This window comes from Penicillium samsonianum (assembly GCF_028829775.1).
Source record: "Penicillium samsonianum strain IBT 33392 chromosome Unknown utg000002l_segment0_segment0, whole genome shotgun sequence".
In the NCBI taxonomy this organism is placed as follows: domain Eukaryota; kingdom Fungi; phylum Ascomycota; class Eurotiomycetes; order Eurotiales; family Aspergillaceae; genus Penicillium; species Penicillium samsonianum.
In genome coordinates this window covers 1,057,541-1,080,574 of record NW_026643260.1, presented here as the reverse complement: position 1 = coordinate 1,080,574, position 23,034 = coordinate 1,057,541, and the positions used below count along the sequence as shown (strand labels likewise).

The following is a 23,034-nucleotide window of genomic DNA, read 5'->3' as shown; positions in this document are numbered from 1 at the left end:
TGCACGAGAAGATGAACAATGTAAAAAGCTGATAAACGAGCACAGATTCTTCATATTTGTCTTTGAGTTCCTACTATACATAAAAGGTCATCAACGAAAGCTCAGTTCAAAAGAGGTGATTCTCAGTTGCTATCCAGCACAATAACCTCCGCCTCTACCTCCCCGACACTCTCCACGCGGAGCGCATCTCCAGCATTTACCATTGTAACAAAGGCCCCATCGCCCTCCTCAAGAACGGCATCCTCCCGACCATCGATCATAACCTTGGACTTGCCCTGTTTGGTCATGGGCAGGTGAATGTAAACATTCCGCTTCTTCCTGGACTCGACAGCTTCTCCGGCGCCAATAGTCCACTTAAATGTCGAGGCCGGCTCAATAATTCCAGCCCCCATGACGAAATCAGCATGAATGGGGATAGTACCGGAAATCTTGGGCACGGCAGCATCTTCCTGTGCTGGGGTAGCTTCGGGTCCCGCAGCAAGCGGGGATAAAATAGGAACAAATGCTTTGCGCTTTGCTTCCTCGCTAAATGTCATAGTATGGTACTGTGGCTTGAGGCCCTGCTTCCAGGGAAGTGCCCAAATTTGAAGGAAGTGAACCGACTTATTGGATTCGTTCTGCTCCGAGTGTGCGATTCCTATCTCACGTTAGCTTCAATTGACTATCGGGCAGATTGGAGGTTCGAGAGACTTACCCGTTCCGCCTGTGGTGAATTGTACATCTCCCCGCTTCATTCGGTAAAATTGTTTCCCTTGCTCCCCCTCGGAGCCCTTCTTAACCATGCTATCCCGGTGCGTGAGCTCACCATTTAGGATGTAGCTGAAGATTTCCGCATCGCGATGCGGATGCGTTGGGAATCCATTGCGCGCTGCAACACGGTCCTCATTTAGAACGCGCAGACTTCCAAAATTCTGGAATCGGTGATCGTAATAGCCGGCGAAGCTGAAAGTATGGAAAGATTTGAGCCAGCCGCCATGTTCAGCGTATCCACGTTCGCTGGATCTGCGGAGAGCAATCTTGGCGTGGGCAAGTGGGTTCGACATTGTTTTAGTTTTAGATCAGTCAAATAGCACAATTGAAATGTGATTGAGGTTATTCTTTTTTGTGATTAGAAAAAATCAGATGTGGGTGTGAGGGTTTATATAGCTTAAGATCAAGTCGTCTAGACGGCTCAAGAACCTTGGAAATCCATCTCATCGGGATTATGGAATCATTATCCATCATCAATAAGAGTGGCACTAGTCCCAAACAGGTATAGCGCTGGATGTAATCACTGACATTTGGTTAGGAATTTCTGACTCATCCATTCGTGACATAATTGAGATGGGACAGGCGAAGTCACATGACTGTGAACAGTCAGCCATGATCGGCAGGGCGTAGTGGGGGCGGCCCTGCAATTTAATTTATATACAGTAAAACCCATATATAACGAATTAATTGATGCACAGTGAAAAGTTCGTTGTGGGTCTGAAAGATACGTTAATATTGTTCGGCATTTCCTATGGCGGATGTCTCCGCTACAGTTTGAGATTTCCCAAGCCCTCACATGCAGCTAAACGTTACACAAGTTCTTGCTGTTGTAGTTCAGAGGGATGATTGTACATGATGTCTCATAGCTTGCTACTTGTCAGGTCTCGCCCCCAATGTTTAGGGCGGGCGTAGAGGACACCCATTTCCTGACTTTTGCCATGTCGACCACAGTATGTTGTTGTTTGTTAAATTGCTAAATTATTAATTTATGGATGAGCTCACCACATGTATCTAAGTAATCCTGCAATGCACCAAATGCTTTAGTTAATCTTAGCTGTCCCGTACTTTGACCCGTATTCATCCACGATCCACTTGCAAAAGTCCTCCCAGTCCCTGTTCCAAGCTTTAATGTGCTTAGCCTTGGTACCAGTTCCATCCTCACCACGGTCAATATCTTGGATCCAATCTTTGTCGGACTGGTCTTCGAAGTTTGCCCACCGTAGGCTGTTCTGTGCCAACGCACCCTGTTTTCTAGTGTAAGCAAGCAGCCCGAATCTTCAAAAGGAGGACAACTTACCAATCCGGCGAGACCAATATTATCAAAGGCTTGAATAGTTTCATAGAAATCATAACTCAACCCTGCCACATCCTGTCCGAGGATGGCTGGATCATCGTTACTGATTGCAGTCGGAATGCCGTGGGCAATCATCGCCGGCAACGGATGGTGAAGAACATCCTCGCTCAGACGGAGCACTTCGTTCGAAATAGGGCATACTTCTACCATGATGTTTTGTTCAATCACTTGACGGATCAACTTTGGGTGTTTATATAAGGAGAAGCCGTGGCCGATTCGTCGCGTGTTGAACAGGACTGCATCGAACAAGTTAAGATCTGTCGAGTTCCCGTCTCCCAGCGTTTCTCCAGCATGGAAGAAATACGGAATGGTGAGATTCAAGGCCTCGGTCTGTTGACGGAACCATACCAGTTCCGGTGCCAGATCAGAAAGAGGACGGCCGAGATCTTCTTGGGCAACCAGGTCGTAGCCACTGAAGAGCTCTGGGAAGTTTTGCTTCCTCTGGATGGCGATTCTCATGCCTATGAAGGTCAGCAAGCTAGCTTTCATGTTAACTGGGTCGGTCTTTTGTCATACTCTTAGTGATCGAAGAGCGGTTCTCGAAGCGCATATCCGACCAAATAACTCTTGCACCCAAGAAGTTTTTGCCTAGCTCGGTGGCCTTGAACTTCGCAATCTCCTCAACTAAGACATGCCACCAAGCGTCGAGATCAGGGTCAATGTCTTCTTTTCCATTGTGGACTAGCAGCCCACTTGATCCTCCGCTTCGGATCTCCACCCAGTTAATACCGTCGGTTGCCAGATCTTCGAAGAGTTTCTGGTAAAACTTCCTGACCACGGGTTCGTACTGGATCATGGTATCAGCCGGACCAAAACAGGCCTGGAACCGTCTCCAGACCTCGTCGACACCTAACTCGTGGCGGGTCGAGTCCTCCGGTAAAATGGTTGTCTTACTTCTGATAAATTCAATGAAACCCGCTTCACCACCTTCAAAGCTGGCTGCGGCGGTTTTGACAGGAATCTCTGTTTTAGGAATGTATTCAGCAGAGTCAATCCTGGACTGATTGCTCGAAAGAGTGCCGTTATTATGGGCGAAAGTGATGGTGGCATTTTCCTTGGCATCATTAGTGTCAACAGGCTGTGACGCAGAAATTACCATTCCTTCAGTGTGGATGATGATTTCCAGAATTTTTTCGTACGGCAGCATAGCCGATAGATGAGCATGCAAAAGTGCACCCTTGGGCATACGCTTGATCACTTTCCAAAGGGTCGTGTTGGAGATATGCGGCCGGGCAAGGGGGAACTCCTCTCCTGCGAACTGTTCCTTCTCCTCATCGTCTGGCGTGCCGGCCACTCGCCAGTAATGCTCAATCTCATCCTGTCGAATTGCTTGAACAATCTCATCAGCCCGTTTGGCAGTTGGGGAGAGACTCTGCCGGAAGATGTGATCTGCGTGACTGGTCAGTTCTATTTGCTTAAAATGAAATAAATGAACAGTTCAAAATTGTCTGAAACGAACCCTGTCGATGTGTCTTTTCCAACGCGATCAGCTTCTCGCGGTCTCTGAGATGCTGTTGCACCAGAGGGGCATTGACGTTTGGCTCTCCCTCAATTGCCAATGCCGTCGAGACCCCCGAGAGGGAAAGAGTGACTATGCCAAGTATCGAGAGCAAATGCATGATGACTGGCCAGCTGGGTCACTGGTAGGGGGATAATTTTTCAAATTTACGCCATTGTAGGGGGACGCTACATATACACATAGTTAGTCATATGGTGGGGCTGAGGAAGAATTCAGGTTGAAGCCCCTTTCCGGGTCGGGTCGGGTCGGTCTTGCATGGTCTCACAAGCATACCCTAATCAGCATTATCATTCCTATAGATGATTATTGCTGCGAATATAGCACTACCGTACGCCTGGTTACTTTTGTACAAACTAATGCCGCCATGGCTATATAGGTATCATACTTAGCTTACTCCGTACTATGTAATGCCATGTAAACACCAATTTCTCACAATATTGTGTGTAGTCCAGATAACAATAATCAGCCCAGACCGATTTGTTGGTACTACCAGGTTCCTGAGAGACCGATCTACCGATCTCTTGTCTATTGGGTGTCGTAGCATAATTTTAACTTGTTGATGAGGAAGAACAATACTGTTGCGATGTTACTGCATATCGACATTCTACGCCTAACAAGACGTGAGAATGGGGTTTAATGGCTGATATGTACCAGAGAAAAATCCGGAGTGGCCCATATTTCCTTAGACACTTGGCCAGTCATAGACAAATCGATCAAAAACTGTTGTTGCAGATCGGTCGTGGATGTCCGATTGTTTATCTTGGTGATCTTGGCATCTCTAGTGACTCATACTCTCGGGGACGGTGATTGGGCAGGTTTCGAGGGGTACTGGGGAAAAAGAAGAAAAAACAAAAAACAAAACCTAACATAACTTGTTTATAGCAGTGGGCAGCTTGGGAGTGTCAAATTCAGACTATCTGGCGGAGCGCCGATCGCCGAGGCCCCTGAGCTCGATGGCTGCAACTCGTGCACGTTGGACCAATTAAGTCAAGGTAACATGCTGCATAGCTCACTCTGCATGACTTTGGATCACGAAATTTTCACCACGGAGTGCTACTGACGAGCTAGTTAGCGAGATTCAACCTATCTACCAGCCAGTTACGTGCAGTACCCAATACCCAGGCACCCCCAGGTAGTCAGGGAAAAGAGAAAGCAGGTTATGCTCGTTGACCAGGAGTATGATCCGTTCTAAGCAGACACGTTAGAAGGGCCATATATATGCAATCCAGTGATAGGAAAATGCCACCAGACTAGACAGTAATATTCTGAATTACATAGATGCTCTAGCGAACCACAACAAAATAACCCTGATATGACCTTTAGCCCTAATGCAAACCTAGAATCGTAACAGATATACTCGGTGTCTTTCACAGCACAGTATAGATATACTGGTTGGCGACAAGTGATGATCCACGCAGTAAAGTAATCGAAAATAGACCATCTTCGACAGAGGAAATGTGAAGGACATCAACACAAATGGAAAGAAAAAGGATCGTTGTGATATGAGAAAGCAGGATATGCATATAATCAAATATGGTCTCTCGCTTATCTCTTTCTCGCTACTCTTTATTCTTGCCGTTGGCCTTGCCGGAGCCAAAGTTCTTTAGGTTCCATTAGTCAACACCCCCGAAGCCCTGGAGGCCGGGTCCGAACATCCAAAAGAGGCTGGCGTTCAGGGTCTCGTACTCGATTTAGTCCTTGGGCTAGTCACCTAGGCGCTGCATGGAGAGCTTAAGGAGCTGGGGGTGCTGGCGGACCTGTTCGCCATCGACGAAAAAGCCGTTGATCGAGTCATTAATGTTGATGTCGTGAGCAGATCCGTCCATGCTGAAGCTGGCCTCTATAGCACCCTCGGTCTCGGGGTCGATAAAGACACGGAGAAGGCTCTCGTGTACGCCGGCGCTCTTTTGTAGTACTTATTGGCCATATGCTAGCCGTTCCTTTCGCCCTATAAGGACGTTCTTGGGTCAACTGCTGCAATCACTTCTCACAAGGTAAATTAATTACACATCTAGTAAGCTACGAAATATTAAAGCTGTTTTCGCATTCAAGCTTCTTATCTACATCTCATTCTTCTCTGCTTCCAGTTCTTCCAGAACCGTGTCCCTGTTAAGGACCTCGATCTTGACCTTGACCTCCATTTCTAGCACTGGTCTTCGCCCTCGTAGCAACTCTGGCAGCGGCTTTGGAAGTACCACTGGCAGGTCCCCGTCCTCATCCTCAGTCTCGGCATCAGAGAGCAGATATTCTAGTTTTGAGGAAGCCATCTTAGTGATAAATTTGATACAGAAACGGAGGCAAAACTGCCCAGGTGCCAGGTGGGAAGTTCTTAGGTGTAAGCCAAAACGGCAGTAACACTGGAAGGTAAGTAGTAATGAAAGCCCCGGGGGGGGGATCATATTAATCCTCTTTTTTATTTCCTTTGATGCCGTTGTGTATCTACTTTTCCAACTCTTTGTTCATTTTATGTTTTTGATATCATGCTTAGACTTCTAACACAGTGAAAATAACAAACAAAGCAAGGGCCGGAATGGTAAAACTAATATTCCATTAAAAAAACACAATGGTTCAAGCACGCTATGTACGATGGTCCCAGAATATTACCATACAGGGGGTTTTAATGGGTTTTCAGCTATAGCGAAATGAAGCTACCTATATATATAATGCCTCTATTTCTATATCAGAACTCGAATGCGATCTACTTGAAAATGTGGGGGAAAAGGCACCTCAGTTGCTTGTTGCCCGACTAGTTGAATCCATCCTGCTGATCAATTAGATAATTTATATCAAACTCCTGAAAAAGTGTGTATAGGGCCGCTCGAAATAAGTTTCGCCACTTTGTTCTCTTTGATTTATTCTCGAACTCTATCTTGCATTACGCTATACCTATCACAGCTACTCGGCCCCTGAAATGTATTCTTGGCAGTAATCTCGTACGATAGTAATTAACAGCATGAAAATAGACATTGTATCACTGCTGTATGGCCCACGCGTATTCTGGAATCGTTGCCTTTGCAAACATACTAAAACAGATCAGTATCTTTGGGCATTCACGCAGACCGCTCATTTCTGTCATATCCCTCTCAATTTCGTACTCCCAAGTTATCCCTACTTTTCACCAATTCTCTCTATACCCGTAAGTCTCTGCCTCTTTCTTACTTTTGAAATCAGCTAAGAAGATTGATTTTGATAAGAGTAAAGTGGGAGGTTGTGAATTCAAGACCTTCAAGTTCAGCCACCGGGAAATTTGTCTGAGTGAGGGAAGGGTACGCTGTATCAATCATAATCCGATCTCCTTCTTATTCTTAACTGGCTGCCACTGAGGTCGAGCCCTTTGCGACAGTACGGCCACTCGATACCTCTAGAGCGCTTGGCTCATCTGCTGTATTATGCATGGACTCCAATGTTACTGATACGAGGCTGAGTGGAATCCCAAATTTTTAAGCTTCATAACCCAAAATCCTGCGCTAACTAGCCCAAGGACGGTCCATATATAGCTAGCGCCTAAAATGATAATCTCAGCCTTCAGGTTCCACTTTAGTGCTGACGCTGACAGCAAGAGGGGGGAAAAAGCCTTACCTTCGAGAATCCCCTTTGTCACTCCAACTTCGCATCCTCAGTCTTTCTACAATCGCACTCTCAGGAGTAAAATTATCTTTGTTTTGTCTCCCAAAACCATTCACACATAATGCGCTTCTTTGAAAATAATGTCGCCGTTAACCAGACGGACCGAACCCCTATGCAAGTGCTTGGTGCTGGCCTCCCTCGCTGTGCAACAAGCTCTCTGCAAGCCGCCCTTGAATCGCAACACATCGGTCTGACTCCTTGCATGCACTTCGCGCACATTGCGCCGAACGCCGAACGCGGGGACATCGTCCTAGCTGCACTCCGGGAGAAGGATACCAGACGGCGTCACAAGCTACTTTATAAATTGTTTGATGGTTTCCAAGCAACCACCGATTTCCCTGCGTCTATGTTCATGGATGATCTTATGGATATGTATCCGGACGCGAAGGTCGTGCTGAACAAGCGGCCTGGTGGTGGCTCCGGGTGGGTGCAGTCGATCAAGCTGCTTACCTTCGCAGCCTCACCAGTATACCACGCTCTATGCTTCTTGTGGAAGACTGACCGTAATGTGGCTGCCATGTGGCGCGAGATTATGGAGGTTTGTAAAAGCAAGCTGAGTCTCACTGCTAACGAGCTTTTGACGGTAAAGCATTATGATGCGCATAATGCTTGGATTCATGCCGAGGCAGCCAAGCGCGGGCGGGAGGTCTTGGAATTCGAGCCTCAAGATGGATGGGAACCTTTGTGCGTATTTCTCGGCAAGCAGGCCTCAAGAGACGAGCCTTTTCCTCACCGCAACGATGCTTCCGAAGTTCGAATGGTCGTGGGGATTCTGTATGCTCGGGGTGCAATCTCCTGGGTTGCACTAGGTGCGGTAGTATTTGGCACAGTAAGATGGCTTCTCAACAGGCAGCTATTCTAACCTATCAGTTCAAAGATTGCAATGCTCAATATGTCCATAAGGGTCAGGTTTTGATTGCATTAGGAATCATTATGCCAAGCTCAATTCCAACTTGATAAAAAGAGTAGTATTCGTATGCGTATTTCCAGAGAAATTACCAGACGGATTTATCTGACTCTGACTTACAATACGATTCCACACACTGAAATTAGCTAAACCGAAGGTAGACTAGCGTGTTTCAAAATAGAGATCGGGAAAGAGTTGAAGTAAGCAAAACTAGTGAAACTGATTTCGAGCGCGCCTATAAAACAAAGAGAATGTCAAGATCTCGACCAAAGTGGGTCCCGGAGAATAAGCTCAGCCGGAAGCCGAAGCGATATCAAAACACCTACATCATATTGACCAGCACAGGGGGTTCATCTCTACCAACGTGTCATTCCAATATGGCCAGTGATCAGAGATTCCAGCGGACTGTGCAAGCAGTTGCAGAAGCTGTGCAAACATTTGCCACTGGAACATTCGACTTTGCCGAGAGCATCAAACAGATATGGGGACCGCAGACCGAGCCGGATGCAGTGGAGACATCCAATCCCCTGCCCATCGAGGGCATGCAGGATGTTCAAGTGGTTGATCAACTTCGAGAAAGAACTCCTGTTTCTCAGGACGGAGATCAACTAGCGATCCACTCCCATGGTCATCCGCCGTCCGTGACTATGGACGATGGGGAATCAGATGTCCTGCATGAACCAATCGCGCCGCTAGAGACAGCAAATATGCAGCTCTCTAGTGAGATGGACGCAATAGCTGGGTCCACCCAGAAATCCGTCAGAAGCTGCTACGAGTGCTTTGCGCGCTGGCGAGGCGAAAGGCCGTTCCCACCTTGTCATTCTATTCCAGGGCAGGAGGCATGCGAACATTGTACACGCATCCAGGTTCCCTGTGATATGGTAAGTTGAACTATAGGCCATAAAAGTTATATATTGCTAAGAAAGAGCAGATTCCAGCAGGCGAGATGGGGAAGATGTTGCAACACGAAAGAGAGTTGGGTCTTTATCTTACAGCACAAAATGGCAATTCCCGGATAGATAGACAGCGTTTTGCGGGTGCATTTTCTGAGGCACCCGAGGTGAAGCTCGAAATGCCTTTATCATCCCCTATTGCAGACGTCCCACAGCAGCAGGTCGGTTCAAAGCGAGCCTATTATGATACTGATGAGCAGCAACCTGTGGCCAAACGCCAGCGGACGCGGGAATTGCGACAAATGCTAATGCGGAGGTCGTGTGGAGGGAGAAAGGTTATGCGACAGGAAAAATATAACCACGGAGCGGCGGAAGACGGGGAGTCTTCGGCATCGTCGGTATCTGCGTCATCATCCGGGGAGGAAGCCGAAGAAGTGGCGCAAATCAAAGTGGAAGTGAATAGGCAAGAAAGGTCGCCTCTCAAAACTTCGTATCAGCTGCCAGTCACGCATAAAGAAGTGACACACAAAGACGTGATACAAAATGATGGATCCTCGTCTCTCACGCAGGAGCAGTCCTCGGGAGAGTCATCATCAGAGGTTGACGATGGCTACTCCGAAGAAGAAAAAAAAAAAAACAGTGCAAAATCCAGCAGCAAAAGAAGTAACACGAGAGGAACGCGGCATGGAAGCGGAAACAGCGATTCGATCAGTGGAAGAGAGGAGTGAAGCATCCTTTTCTTCGTCAGAAGACGAATCCTCAGAAGAAGAGTTAGATGACGAACCAGAGGAACGAAAACAGCAACCGACAACAAAAGAAGAGCCGCCAAAAGAAGGCAAAGACTGTTCGAAAAAAACGATTCAGTTGTCAGACGATGGATCGTTCAACTTGTCATCAGAAGATAGATCCTCGGACGAAGAGTCAGATGACGAACCTGAGGAGTACCTAGATATCCTGGCACCAGAAGCATATACGCAAGAGGAACGCGACGAGATGATGAAAAAGACCCAATTAGAGGAATATTATAATGAGTCCAAATCATCCTCATCTTCATCGGAAGACGAATCCTCAGAAGAAGAGTCAGAGGACGAACCAGAGGAACCAAAGAAGCAACCGACAGCAAAAGTAGAGCCTCAAAACAGACGCGAGGAAAAGCCCGAAGAACCGACTGAAATAACAAGTGATCAATCCTTCTCGTCATCGGAAGACGTATCCTCAGAAGAAGACTCGGAGATGGAGACATAAAGCGAGATATCACTACTCCTCTTGTGCGTCATTATCAGGCTGTTCGTCGTGTGATTTTGGAAGATGAGAAGGGGGTAAGGACGAAACAAGGACACCAGGATCCATGCCAGCAACAATAATGTAATGCAGAAATATTTGGAAGGGTTGCTGGCGCTAATTTTTCTTGAATAGCTATACCTACAGGGCTATATTCGCAAGCTCTGACCTCCTCTGTCGCTTGTACTACTCTAATTACAAGATTTTGCTTCTAGGCCCACTGAATCGGTTTAATTGTAGTATTCTGTACTTTCAGACATTGGGTAGTAGTCGGCAGTAAAGCGAAGCAAATATAAATAGAATCCATCCGTTGAGGTCCCTACAGATAAAAGAACAATTGGAAATCGCCTCAGTGATACTATCATCAAACCATCCATCGATCAAATACCCAGACAAATATGCGGCTAATTCACTTCAGGTCACCCTTCAGTGCAATGCACCTCTTCCTTATAGCAATCCCCCTTTGCCAGGCACTGGTTGCAGAACCCTCCATTCCCGAAGTCGACGTCGCCATCATCGGCGGTGGTCTATCGGGACTCTCCACCGCCAAAGAGCTGGCAGCAGCGAACAAATCCTTCATCATACTAGAAGCACGAGACCGAGTCGGTGGTCGTGTGCTCAATGTCAACCTCACCGGAAAGAACATCCAAGAATTAGGCGCCGAATATGTTGGACCAACACAGAACCGCGTTCTGGCTCTCGCAGCGGAGCTCGGTCTACCAACCTACAAGACATACACGACGGGAAACTCCACCTTCTATCGAAACGGCACCGCGCGTCATTATCAAGATACGCTTGGCGGTATTCCTCCCGTGGGGGTAGACTCGCTTGTTGAACTTGCACTCTTCATGAACGACATCAATACCCTGGCGAGTAAAGTCGACCTGGAAACACCATGGAATACCCCAAATGCCACGGCGCTGGATTCAATGACTCTCGAAACATACGTCAACTCCAAACTATCCACTTCCGACTCTCGCGCTCTTCTCGACATTGCTATCCCAGCCATCCTATCGACCGAACTGAGAGAGCCGTCTCTGCTATATTCATTGTGGTGTATTGCCGCCGCCGGAGATGAAACAGGACCTGGGACGATCAACCGTCTCATTGGAGTCGACGGTGGTGCACAGGATAGCCGGGTGAGTGGAGGAACCCAGTTACTGGCAACACTACTCGCCGAGCGACTCGGCTCTCAAAACATCCACCTCAACACACCTGTGCACAAAGTCCAGCTCAAAGAATCCCGCTATCTAGTCTGTTCCGATGAACTCACCATCTCAGCCCGACATGTCGTCGTCGCCATGTCCCCGCCTCTAGCCAGCCGCATCACATTCGATCCCCTACTCCCCGCCGGACGAGACCAATTAAACCAGCGCATGCCGATGGGGGCACTCGGCAAAGCCATTGCGATATTCCCGAGCGCATGGTGGCGGGGTGAGGGGCTTAACGGAGAAGGTGTGAGTGATACCGGGGCTATCCGAGTGACATACGATAACTCGCCGGCGGATGGGTCGTTCGGGGCGATGATGGGGTTCATTGAGGCAGATGAGATGCGCAAGCTGGATACTGCGAGCGAGGACGAGGTCAAGCGCCAGGTCAAGCAGAGTTTTGCTAATCTTTTTGGTTCGCGTGTGGAAAATGCTACAGATATCCTCGTTCAGAGGTGGGATCTTGAGGAGTTCTCCCGTGGTGGTCCCAGTGCTTTCATGCCGCCGGGGGTTTTAACGCAGTATGGGTCCTATTTACGGGCTCCGGTTGGGAGGATCCATTTTGCTGGGACTGAGACTTCGCTAAGGTGGATTGGGTACATGGATGGGGCTATTAGTTCGGGGGAACGGGTTGCTGGGGAGATACTCAAGTCTTTTTGAATGGGGGATTTGATTAAGGGGCATTCCCTGGTGGATATCTTGAGATTTTTGGGCATTGCCAGAAAATTCGAATTTTATATCGGAATCTCCGGACTCTCCGGACCGTATTTTGAGACTTGAGTAGGTGTATTCTAGTGCTAGTCACATTCCAACGTTGATTTTAGTATATCAATGTGATCATTTGGCCATTTTTTGGCCATCTTTTGGTTGATGTCTAGGAACCCCGTAGAGGCAGAGTTTAGCATCCCCACTTTCACCTTAGTCCTCTCCTCGCCTGGGCAATGAAGAGAAAAGCCATTATTCTTCAAGCCTAGGGCGTCGGTGCCATGCAGTAGCTCAAAGCTAAAGGGAAAAAGAATAAGAAGCTCAACGTAACCTTGTTCTTTCAGCTATATCAGAATTTCAAAATTGGACATTGAGCATAAATTTGCTGTAAAATGTGTCAGTCTGGATCTACAGTATTATGCATATATTGGCCCACATCGGGCAATTTATTCCAATTACCATATCCAGAAGCATGTTATTCTTTTCCTACTGAACTAATTTACTTCTCCTGAAAAAAAAGACCTTAAGTCTAAATTTTTCATTAGGTACAGCCCTCTGATTGCCGGGTGAACCGGTTGGCGTCACGCTAACGGTTTCGGGACTGAATAGGTAGAACTATATAAAACCGACAATCCCCACCAGCAATTATATGCATCTTTCCCCCCTGAGCGGAGCCCGTTTGCCAAAAGCCATGTCGAAAGGAAAACGTCGCCGCCACCGTGCAAAGCCCGTCACGCAAACTCAGTCACCGGCACGCTCGTCGCCATCTCCAGCCACGAAGCCAACCCGGCGCCATGATAACCAGCACAAGGCCAAGAAACGGTTACCATCATCTTCGAAAACGTGCAAAAACCATGGGTTGGACTCGGAATCACCACAGGCAGGATCATCCAATCGCCCGGTCACAGACCATGAGCGAACCAAGCCAGGCTCCTTTAATAGCTCCCAAGCCAAGGTTCAGGAGCCAGGGCCATCACGCAAACGTTCACCGAAGTCACTGCAGCGTACACGTCCACCTAGAGTGAAAATGGTGGATGAGTATTATCAATCCGATTTTGAGTTCGAATATAAAGATCAGGCGCAATTGAAGTCACGATTGGCTTTGCGATCACCTCCATCATCACCGCAAAAGGGAGTGGGCCTCAAAAATGCCACACGAGTCTCTAATCATGACCGTCAGCACAAGCCTCGTGAGGCACCGTTGTTAAATTCAACACAAGAGTCACAGTCAGTCTTAACACATGAATCGGATGGGCAATTAGTCTTGCCATCGCCAGCATTGCCGGGAAGATCGCTGGGCCGCAAAAGGACAACACCAATTTCCCGCCCTGACTATGGGCAGCAGACCTGTGAATCATCGACATCGGATACCAATAATGAGTCTGAACTCTCATCTGAATCAGGACCGGACTCAGGGCCGGAACCGTCCTTTTCGCCCTCGCCATGCGTGACGACAGCCCTAAAGCGGAATAGATCAAACGCCCACCATGCCTCCCGGCGCCAGGCAGTACCATTTTCTGCTCCTTCATCGCCGGACAGTCTGCCAGAAGTTGAATCCGAACCTATCTTGCCACTAGAGCGCGCCTGGTCTATCGTATCATCATTAGGTAGGCTCACATATTCAGAGCCAACGACACAAAGCTTCAGAAGTGAGCACAGGCGTAAAGCCTGCGATACGAGAAAACCACCATCGCCATCCTCATCAGTATTGGTTTCAATGATAGGATCCGAGTCTCCATCAAAATCGGTAGCCCCGTCTGAATACCATCCAGCGGAATCTGAACCTGAATCTCGAGATATATCTCCATCTCCAACAGCAATAACACTACCGTCGTCTCCACCAGTGCCTCCAGCTGCTTCACGAGTTCGATCTCGTGTTCGGTCTCAGGTTCTTTCTCCGGTTCTCTCACCTCAGCGCTGGTTGCCGAGACTCGAACGGCCAGATCAGGAATCGTCATTAATCCGAACCGTCTGGACCTCGCGTCTCCGGCATAAATGCGACATCAACCCCCCCGAAGTCCCTCTCATGATAGACGGCAAGAGATATCCAAGGCTTTTCAAGGAATTTCCGCTTGCTGCTCACGAGAATATCGACTTCATGTTCTCGGATGACTCTGATGATCCCGATTTTGACCTTCCGGAAGCTAAACGGCGTAAATTGTGCCTGTTGGGAAACTCGCCAGAGCCAGAGGAATCGGCAGATCGGGAGGAGTCATCTTCGGCGCCCCAGGTGCCATCAAATCCCGAGGAGTCGTCGGAACCCGAGCAGTCGGCGGAGCTTGAATCAGAGCCCAATCGATTGCTAGATCTTGGGCCATTGCTCGATGCTGCGATACCCTCAAATCCGGAGCCATCGCCCGAGCTTGAAAGATCATCAGACCCGGAGAGATCATCGGGTCCCGAGAGCGAACATCCAGGCACGCCTACTTCCATCCGAGATGAGGTAACGGTACGGTCATCCAGGCAACTTAACAGGCAGATCGACAAGGCGGTTGAGATTGATAAGGAACGTAATCCTAAGTACTGGGGTGGTTCATGGATGAAAGAATTGGCGAGAGGCAGTGAGATAAAGGAGCGGGTTGAGGCCGAGTACGAGCGGGAGATGGTGAAGAAAAAAGAAGAGGCAGAAAGAAAGAGAATTAAAAAGCAGGAGAGGGATCAAAAGCTGAAGGAAAAAAGGAGAGAGAAAAAAAGGAAAGGGAAGAGCGAAAGATGCAGAAGGAGAGGGATGAGAGGGAAGCACGGAAGAAAACGGAAGAAGAGCAGGAGAGGCAGAAACAGAAGGAGAGGCGAAAGAGGGAGGAGTTTGGCAAGCCAAAAAGCCTAATATCAGAATTGAAGGAGATGTTAGACGAGGAAGAGCGGGGGACTACGGGTGCTCAGATTCGGCCTGAACTTAAAGGAAATCAGAGTATTGCGCAGATGCAGAGGATGCAGAAGATGTTGGAGCGACATATCGAAAGGGTAAGGGAACAGGAAAGGGAAACGGGGGGAGTCTGAAGCGCCGGCAAATGGTGGAAGCATCAGATGCGGATAGATAATATCATGTACAATAGGAATTGACATCTTTGAGCTGGGTAGGGGGAAAGGAATGGGTTGTATTGATAGATCTATTAGGGACGAGTACAGGGGATATCATCAAGGCACCACCAGGGCAGTGTGGTACAGACTCCAAAACTCCCTCGATGCCAAGGTTGTCAGATATTGACACGCTAGACTTGCATTACACGAGATATGGACAAAGCAACCAAAAAAAGAGAGCAAGGTGTATTTCCAGATTACTCCCATGCATCCCCCCAATCATCATCGGCCTCCTCGTCTTTGGGTTTAGTATCGATCTTCTTAGGTGCAACCACAGCAGTCCGAGGCTTGGCGGTGCTTATCGTCGACCGTGTGGTAACGGTGTTGGTAGAAGCCGCCTTGGTCAGACCCTTTGGCAGGGGGTTTTTGGCCTTGGTTTGAGACTTCGCGGCAAGCCAGCCGGCGAAATCGGGTTCGCCGCCATCATCGTAAGGCACCGCAGGGGCTTTGTTCGATGAGGGAACAGGAGATGTGGGTTTGGGAGAGGCTACAGCGGCAGTGAATGGATCGTCGTCTTTTTCGTCGTCGTCCATGGCACCCCAAGCATCGAAAACGTCATCACCTTCTTCTTCTTCGGGCTCGTCGTGGACCACTGGGGCTGGGCGATCTGACATTGACCGGTTCAAAGACTGAGCGGTAGGACGGAGGACCTGTTTTGGTAGTTCGGCTGGGGTTGAGGGTGATGGTTTGGCGGGACGAGGAACCGACGCTGAGCGGGCAGTATCGGGATCAACAGTCTTGCTAATGTTGGCGGTGGGTTCAATCTCGCCATTAGCGGTTGCGATTTTGTTTGTGAATGATGAGATGGCCCAGCCGGCCCATGAGTTGTCATTGGGGGTTCCAACACGAGCATCGGGTTTGTTGACTTCTGTGGGTGCAACGGAGGGTATAACGGTGTCTGGCATCGTGCTGGCATATTTCCGTGTCCGCTGGACATACACATCAAAAGTCTTGTTTGCTTGGTCGCGGATCAATCTGCTCAACGGTAAGAATCGGGCCAGAGTTAGGGAGCGACCACATTACTCACTTTTCCTTGTCCAAAAGTGCAGGGCAAATGGCAGGTAGAATCCTAACAGCACAATCTTCCTCGCTAAATACATCGATAGTCGCGGATAGAGCCAAAAGTCCTGCGTTTCGAGCGTGGACAAAGGGGTCTCTGGTGGCTCTCGTGAATGCGGCAATAAGCACCTTGGAGCGAGTCTGCAAGAAATGTCAGCGACATGATCCAAAATTGAGGATAAATCACCTACACCCTGACTTAGGTTCTTAGCAATCCGGCCAAGACAAATCGTCGTGTTTGTCCGGATGCCAGGTTGCTCATCGTTAGCTGTGCGGGCGAGGAACTTCAACAGTTCTCCATTGACAATCCTATCATTGAGTTTGTTGATGATAGTTAGAACAGCCTTCACTGTCTGTTCTCGAACCACCGGGGCAACATCGGTGAAACCAGAAGTCTGTGACATGTTAGTACAACGTGCATTACCCAAAATCGAATAGCTTACCATCTGAGGGAAGATCTTGTCGTTGACAACCCTCTGGGGAAGATTATCGATCATTGACGGAAGGTTATCCAAGAGGCAGACCCGCAATGCTCGATCAGGGTTGCCAAATAAGCGGATAATAACAGGAGTCAGCTTAGCGTTGAATTCTTCTGCTGACAGCTTTGCTCCAATCTTTAGGGTAGCTCCAAGAACTTTCGGTCCACCGCCGCCAAACTCGACGGACTTCAGAAGCTCGGGGAGGACCTTCATCTTGAAGAATTCCTCTGGGAAGTCATCAGAAAGATTATCAAGCTCACTTGAAGTGGTAACATATTAGCCAAAAATTCGTTACATGTAAGACGTTGGGAATATACACACTTAATAAATTCTTCACGCTCGGCGTCACTCTTGAGCCCCAAGCTGTCGATGTCTTCAGTCATTCGAATGAGTGGTGTCTGGAAGAATCCACCTTGTTTCTTTCCCTGCTCCACGAAATGACCCGGGCTCAGTCGTAGCTTCGGATTGGCCGTGCAAAGGCGTTTATAGCTTTGCTGCATACTGGGAGGAATGTTCGTTGTCTTGCCAGCTTGGTCGCCGCCTGAGAAACCCCCATTGAAAACTTCGAAGATTAAGATACCCAGCCCGTAGGCATCAACTGCTGCCAAAGGATTGCGCTTGATGGTATCCCAGCCTGTTTTTACAACCTCCGGGGGTGTGTATCGAGCGGCATCAGGCACACTGTTTCCGTACGTCTATGCATGGAGTCAGCATATGGCATGACTCGGGGCGTTTCCTGGATAAGCCCGAGCCAGGACAACTCACATATATAATCGCATCGTCTTCCTTCATTGAGCTCAGAATGTCGAATCCTCCTAGCTTCCACTCGCCGCTCTCGCTTGTGAACACCGAGGATGCACGCACGGCACCATGAACTGAGGAAGCATCGTCGTTGATGAATTTGAGAGTAGACTGTCCAGAGCAATCCCCGTCAGCAATGCCATGATACCAGATTTCCAAAAATAGCGTACCGCCACAGTATACAACCCCCACTTGGCCGTCTCTTCACTCAAGCTCCTCCGCTTCACCGGCCAGCTGAGTGGCACGACTCGTTCCGTGACAATATACAGATTGTGCTCCGTCTGTCAAGTCGTAAGCTTCTGCGCCATGATCTTAATATTTAGACCAAAGGTCCGGGAGCCAAGTATACCTCAATCGTATCCAAAACCTTGATAACACCAGGATGCCGCAACGTCCTAGACTTGCGCACCGCATTTTTCGCAAGAGGGAGGCGCGACTTGTTCGCATTCACATCAAATGCAAAAACACTGCAAGCGGAACCGTCATCCTATATGTGCCATGACATCGTCAGCCATTGAAGCTCGTCCCGCATGGAAGAAGGAACCAAAAAGCCACCGTACCCGTTTCGTACCGTTGTGCAGTGCCCAGACCGAATCACCGATGTCGACTCTGTCGCCGAGGGAGAATGGGAGTCCTCCGCCCTTCGCGATGGCGGATCCGATGGCTGATTTCAGGAAATCCATGGCCGCGGTGTGGCCGATGTGGCAGGTCGGGGATTATTTGGGGTGTCCGGGGTGCGCGAGTCGGGGCGGCCAATGGCCAAGGGGTTAATATGCGGCCGGTTGTCAAGGTCAGGTCAATAGGCCGAGCTATTGACTGAAAATGCCCAGAGACCAGATACAGGATTCTTGTAAGTCGGAATAGCCAGGCACATTAAACGCCAAACTCCTTTCACCCCGCCTTATCGTGATAAACAACGGCTGCCTGAGGCCACCACGTGCTCCTATAAAATAAAGCTCCGCTTTATCTTCCGTTTCTTCGCCTCCATGCCACTGTCCCACGCTTCTAATTTTGTCGCCAAATGACACTGAAACTTACGATACTTATGCTACTTCACTTATCTCTCCCAGTCAACACTCACTCATACCAGTCGACAGTCCACATTCCTATTGATTAACCGGTAAGTTCCCCAGTTCCTTTCTCACGTGTGCCAATTCAACCAGCGACGCAAGTCGCCCTCCCTCTCCAATGATGCGAACTCTGGTAAAAGGTCAGACCACGATCACAACACCACAAAAGAAGACTCACCCAGCAAAACCGATGGTACTCCCGCAAGCACCAAAACCAACGCAAAACACCACAAACCGGCCGCGGAGCGAACTTCAAGAGCTACTACTTCGCACGCACGAACCACCCATCTCTTTCCAATAGACTCTGTGTCTATTGGACCAGCCATGATGGTGAAACGCCATCACAGCGCTGTGCCCAGACCACGACGACATCCTCCGATCACGCTCTCAACAACCAACTTCACATAACACCATTCCCCCCACTCTTCCAGCAGAACACATACGTCTCCCGTCGGTCCGCTGGCAGGCAGCAGCGGGATCCTAGTCAGCACCTCCATGGCTCGCGGCCACGCCGGACAAAGCGGCGTTGGTCCTGGATCATGGGAGACCTTGTGTATATTTTCGCTTCTGTCCGTCCTGTACCAGTACCGCAATTGGGCTTGGCGCGTGCACGCTTATCGCTGGGCCTCGCGTTCAATTACTGTAATATCCGTGATATTGCGGTATTGGATTGCTGAGGTCCACTTGGGATCGTATCCTAGGCAGCTAGGTGGTAGCGTGCACGGTGCTGGGTCTATTGCGCGAGAAAGTATGGGAAACGGGGAGGTGGCGCCGCTATCTGGGGTTGCCGTGTCCGCTTCGCTTCCATGAGGACGGGTGGGCGACCAATGGCTGTGGCGTAAAGGGTACGAGGGTTTGGGGATTAGGGGAGGAGAGGGTTTGGGTGGTTGCATGGCATTCTTATGGTGTTCTTTGGGGGGCTTGGGATTAGACGGATTTCTGCTGGCCGCGTTCTGTTGGCTATGCGGAATACGGACTTCTCTAGTCTTCTCTCTGACTGCTTTGGGAGTGACATTCCTGCCTGCTCTTTCTCTCTCTTCTTCCCTTTCTCTTCTTCATCTGCTGTGAAGAGTGTTGTGGGCGTGTTGTTGTGGGAGGTTGGAAGTTGGGAGACGGAGAGGTGTGTTGGTTGGGGTGTGGGCTGGAGGTGTTTGGTTTTTGTGATGCTTGGTGGTGTTTTGGAGGTTTGTTCTGGGGCTTGTTTATGGCTGGAGTGTGGTCAGAGGGGTTTGCAATGGGACGAAGCACCGCGGTGGGTTGATGTCTGGTGTCTGTGGCTTGGATGATGACACTGTTGAAATTCAACCTGAGGAGATTCTTCCCCTTACACCTGACTCATTATTCATTCGAAATGGGGTGATTTGCAGCTGCTGATATCTGCCACAGTTATCTAGTTTGAGTTTTTTCGTTTGGATTCATTATGGGATTCAGATTTTGAGTATGGATACGGGTGGTGACTTTGGGACGTTTCTATATTAAAGGTTATCAAAGGTTATACATGCTTTTATGTCGTTTTTCCAACGTTATCGCCTATACTCTAGCTACAACGCCAATAATGGAGAAAATATCTACCAAAAAGACATCTAAAAAGACATCTAAAACGACTCCCAAAATGAACATCACAAGGCCGCATAAGCGGCCGACTATTCTTGTATATTTACGCAAAATGATAGGAATTTTCATGATATAACCATTTCATTGTCAGGTGGCCATGGGTTCGTTGGAGCTATCTGTACTGTCAAGTTCACGCATCTTCAACCACGCCTCACTGCTCCGCTTTCTCCCCCAGACCGATCACCTTCATTCACATCACCATCCGACCAAGCATCGTCTCCACACCGAGACGCAACCCATCGCAGACCTCACTTCCCTCCATGGAAGGTGCCAAGGCCAGTGAGCCCACCAAGGGGACACATAGACCTCTAACCAACAACTCAGAAGAAAGCAAGAGAAGAGATAAACGCAAAAAAGAAACAAGATAAGAGAAAACCAGAAGGAAGAGACCATCTCAGGTAAATTGAGCTCCTCAAGACTTCAACTCGATGATGACGCATGTGGGGATGTTGTGCACTAGGTAGGCATACGACGATGAGCTAGGTTGGATATCGAGTGATTGATTTCAATGGGTTCATCGCCTAGAAATTCAGGTTTCATGTACACCGCCAGATCGAGATCTGGGAAATAGATAGGCACAACTGGTAGATTGATCTGTCACGTCTGATCACAGGGTTAGCGGACGTTGTTCAACACCACGAAACTGCTCACTCACCGAGCGAGTCCTGAGACGACATGAAGTTCACCGCAGAATTCAAATGTTTTGAAGACGCGGTCATGGAAGACGGGGTATTTGAGTTGGCAGTTGCCAATAATGCAGAGCGCGGACAAGTCACAGCTGAGCGATAAGATGTAACATCATTCGAGCGAACCACTCACGGCTTCATGATACGTGTAGTTCATTTTCCTTCATCCGTTGCCTCAGCCGGATGGGAAGCTCCAGGGGTTGTTGCTGGGGTATTGGCAGACATCTGGGGTGGCATTTGAGGCATTTGGTTGAAGCCGTTGCTGGGTGTCCGATGCTGGTTAGGTGGGAAATGATGCGACTGATGAGGACTTGAGGAAAAGTGAGGCTGCTGTGGGTAGTTGCCACGGTTGGGAGGCACTGGGTTGGTTAAAAACTGGAGATGCTTGATGGGGGACTGTAGCCACACTCACTATGTCCCGACTGCTGAGGATATCCGGGTTGGCCAGGCATAAACATTATTGATTGAGGAGGCTGGCCGGATTGCGAGTTCTGGTGCATCATCATTGGCGCACCGCGGCTCGGGCTTGGGTACCCACTATGCGGCTGAGGGGTATGTTGGGGATAGGCGTGGCCCGGGTTCGGGGAGTACATGGGCATCTGTGCGTTATACGGAGTCATGCCTTGCGGGACTCCCATGTAGGGTCCATTCGAGGCTTGCTGCGCCATCATAGGAGCGCCATTCACAAACTGAGGACCACCACCCTGAAAAGGTCTCATGTGGCCGGGTTGGGGGCCACCGTAAAATTGCGGGACCGGTTGTGGGAAGGAAAGCTGGGCATGGGGAGCCATAGGGGACGGGTATCCATGCTGCATCCGCGGGGACGGGAAAACCTGGGAGTTCGACGCGGACAACTGCATGCGGTGATGATCATCCACATGGGGAGGGCCATGGGGGCCCTGAGAGTGAAGACCATGGGGTCCATTCGAAGGACCAGAAGATGGCGGCATGGCTGGGTTGCCTTGCTGGAACTGGAAAGGCACCTGATGCTGCTGGGGAATATTGGTGTTATTGGAGACTGACCGACCCTGGGGCGATACTGTCGGTACACCGACAGGCTGTTTGAACATCTGATCGTACGTCTTATCTTCGCTGCCGTCCGCGATGTCCCAAGTTGGCAAAGTCTTGTAGGGTGGTGGGATACCTCCATTCAGCATAATCAACCTTTCAGCGGACTCTGCGTTCTCCTTCTTCATGCGCTTGATGGGATTGAATTGGTCACTGATCGATGGTCGTTCAGAGATAGGCAGTGGCTTCCTTGGGCCAAAGAATGCAGTCGGAGTTGTAGCGCGTGACACAGAGCGGTTGCGAGAGAAAGGCCGTGGGCTTGCAGCAGCTCCCGAGGTACCAGGCGTGAAAGTGCTCGCTGCGGGGTTCGGCTTGAACTCCATAGCTTTGACATTGAACTTGGTTGCCGCGGAAGAACTGGCCTGCGACTTGACAGGGCTGGTGATTCTTTGCTGGTCGCTGGCAGGACCAGTCGGGGGTCCACGGGCATCTTGAATGGGAAGAGGAGTGGGAACAGGTCCCATTCCCGCACCCTTTCGTTGTTGCAGATTGTCAGCTAGTCGATGACTGAGCATGCCAACACCAGGACGTCCCGGCGGAACAACTTGCTGAGGGAATTTCCCGCCAGCTCCAGCGAGCGGGGCAGTGGGAGGATAGCCCTGACGAGTGCGGTTGTAGTTTTGGCGATCAGCGGGTGCAGATGGGGGCACGGCTCCAGTAGGACCGACACCACGAGCAGGTGGCTGTTGTTCTGTGGGAGGTGTAGTAACCTTCGGCATGGCCTTGTCGTCCCCCTGTTGCAGCGCTCGTTGCATAATTGCTTCCTGCTTTAGCCGGTCTTTAGCTAGGATAGGAACAAGGTCTTTCGGCACCGGAGTCGAGAGTTTGAAGCTCTTGGAAAACTTCATCAGCTCGTTGAGTTTCATAGTTCGGTCATATGAGGCTTGATTGCGACGGCGCTCCTGCATCTTAATTTTCTCGCTATTTGCGAA

At 49.4% G+C, this 23,034-nt stretch overlaps 12 protein-coding genes across 12 annotated transcripts; 5 read left to right on the top strand and 7 right to left on the bottom strand.

Annotated features, from left to right (window-relative positions):
* Nucleotides 1-122: 122 nt before the first annotated feature.
* N7471_002260 (pirin family protein) lies at nt 123-1,043 on the bottom strand (the record flags this gene model as incomplete). Its single annotated transcript, XM_057274980.1, has 2 exons — nt 123-637; nt 695-1,043. The coding sequence occupies 2 exons, from the start codon at nt 1,041-1,043 to the stop codon at nt 123-125; spliced, it is 864 nt and encodes a 287-aa protein (XP_057139618.1).
* Nucleotides 1,044-1,790: 747 nt separating this feature from the next.
* Nucleotides 1,791-3,723, bottom strand: N7471_002259 (adenosine deaminase family protein; the record flags this gene model as incomplete). Its single annotated transcript, XM_057274979.1, has 4 exons — nt 1,791-1,994; nt 2,048-2,565; nt 2,621-3,493; nt 3,564-3,723. 4 exons carry the CDS (start codon nt 3,721-3,723, stop codon nt 1,791-1,793), a joined length of 1,755 nt encoding a protein of 584 aa, XP_057139617.1.
* A 1,603-nt stretch (nt 3,724-5,326) lies between these two features.
* N7471_002258 (uncharacterized protein) lies at nt 5,327-5,890 on the bottom strand (the record flags this gene model as incomplete). Its single annotated transcript, XM_057274978.1, has 2 exons — nt 5,327-5,527; nt 5,723-5,890. The coding sequence occupies 2 exons, from the start codon at nt 5,888-5,890 to the stop codon at nt 5,327-5,329; spliced, it is 369 nt and encodes a 122-aa protein (XP_057139616.1).
* A 1,421-nt stretch (nt 5,891-7,311) lies between these two features.
* N7471_002257 (sulfotransferase family protein) lies at nt 7,312-8,112 on the top strand (the record flags this gene model as incomplete). Its single annotated transcript, XM_057274977.1, has 1 exon — nt 7,312-8,112. One exon carries the CDS (start codon nt 7,312-7,314, stop codon nt 8,110-8,112), a length of 801 nt encoding a protein of 266 aa, XP_057139615.1.
* Nucleotides 8,113-8,534: 422 nt separating this feature from the next.
* On the top strand, nt 8,535-10,295 carry N7471_002256 (uncharacterized protein; the record flags this gene model as incomplete). Its single annotated transcript, XM_057274976.1, has 3 exons — nt 8,535-9,038; nt 9,089-9,649; nt 9,726-10,295. The coding sequence occupies 3 exons, from the start codon at nt 8,535-8,537 to the stop codon at nt 10,293-10,295; spliced, it is 1,635 nt and encodes a 544-aa protein (XP_057139614.1).
* Nucleotides 10,296-10,765: 470 nt separating this feature from the next.
* N7471_002255 (flavin monoamine oxidase family protein) lies at nt 10,766-12,199 on the top strand (the record flags this gene model as incomplete). Its single annotated transcript, XM_057274975.1, has 1 exon — nt 10,766-12,199. One exon carries the CDS (start codon nt 10,766-10,768, stop codon nt 12,197-12,199), a length of 1,434 nt encoding a protein of 477 aa, XP_057139613.1.
* A 736-nt stretch (nt 12,200-12,935) lies between these two features.
* N7471_002254 (uncharacterized protein) lies at nt 12,936-15,244 on the top strand (the record flags this gene model as incomplete). The annotated part of the gene is made up of 2 exons (XM_057274974.1): nt 12,936-14,849; nt 14,924-15,244. 2 exons carry the CDS (start codon nt 12,936-12,938, stop codon nt 15,242-15,244), a joined length of 2,235 nt encoding a protein of 744 aa, XP_057139612.1.
* Nucleotides 15,245-15,522: 278 nt separating this feature from the next.
* N7471_002253 (COPI-interacting protein CEX1) lies at nt 15,523-18,347 on the bottom strand (the record flags this gene model as incomplete). Its single annotated transcript, XM_057274973.1, has 9 exons — nt 15,523-16,300; nt 16,353-16,525; nt 16,576-16,779; nt 16,828-17,122; nt 17,185-17,558; nt 17,629-17,775; nt 17,835-17,945; nt 18,014-18,151; nt 18,225-18,347. 9 exons carry the CDS (start codon nt 18,345-18,347, stop codon nt 15,523-15,525), a joined length of 2,343 nt encoding a protein of 780 aa, XP_057139611.1.
* Nucleotides 18,348-18,805: 458 nt separating this feature from the next.
* N7471_002252 (uncharacterized protein) lies at nt 18,806-19,060 on the bottom strand (the record flags this gene model as incomplete). Its single annotated transcript, XM_057274972.1, has 2 exons — nt 18,806-18,864; nt 18,913-19,060. 2 exons carry the CDS (start codon nt 19,058-19,060, stop codon nt 18,806-18,808), a joined length of 207 nt encoding a protein of 68 aa, XP_057139610.1.
* Nucleotides 19,061-19,229: 169 nt separating this feature from the next.
* Nucleotides 19,230-19,544, top strand: N7471_002251 (uncharacterized protein; the record flags this gene model as incomplete). Its single annotated transcript, XM_057274971.1, has 1 exon — nt 19,230-19,544. One exon carries the CDS (start codon nt 19,230-19,232, stop codon nt 19,542-19,544), a length of 315 nt encoding a protein of 104 aa, XP_057139609.1.
* A 1,216-nt stretch (nt 19,545-20,760) lies between these two features.
* N7471_002250 (uncharacterized protein) lies at nt 20,761-21,175 on the bottom strand (the record flags this gene model as incomplete). Its single annotated transcript, XM_057274970.1, has 3 exons — nt 20,761-20,827; nt 21,004-21,126; nt 21,168-21,175. The coding sequence occupies 3 exons, from the start codon at nt 21,173-21,175 to the stop codon at nt 20,761-20,763; spliced, it is 198 nt and encodes a 65-aa protein (XP_057139608.1).
* A 12-nt stretch (nt 21,176-21,187) lies between these two features.
* Nucleotides 21,188-23,010, bottom strand: N7471_002249 (putative PAB1 binding protein (Pbp1); the record flags this gene model as incomplete). Its single annotated transcript, XM_057274969.1, has 2 exons — nt 21,188-21,393; nt 21,447-23,010. The coding sequence occupies 2 exons, from the start codon at nt 23,008-23,010 to the stop codon at nt 21,188-21,190; spliced, it is 1,770 nt and encodes a 589-aa protein (XP_057139607.1).
* Between the last annotated feature and the right edge of the window lie 24 nt (nt 23,011-23,034).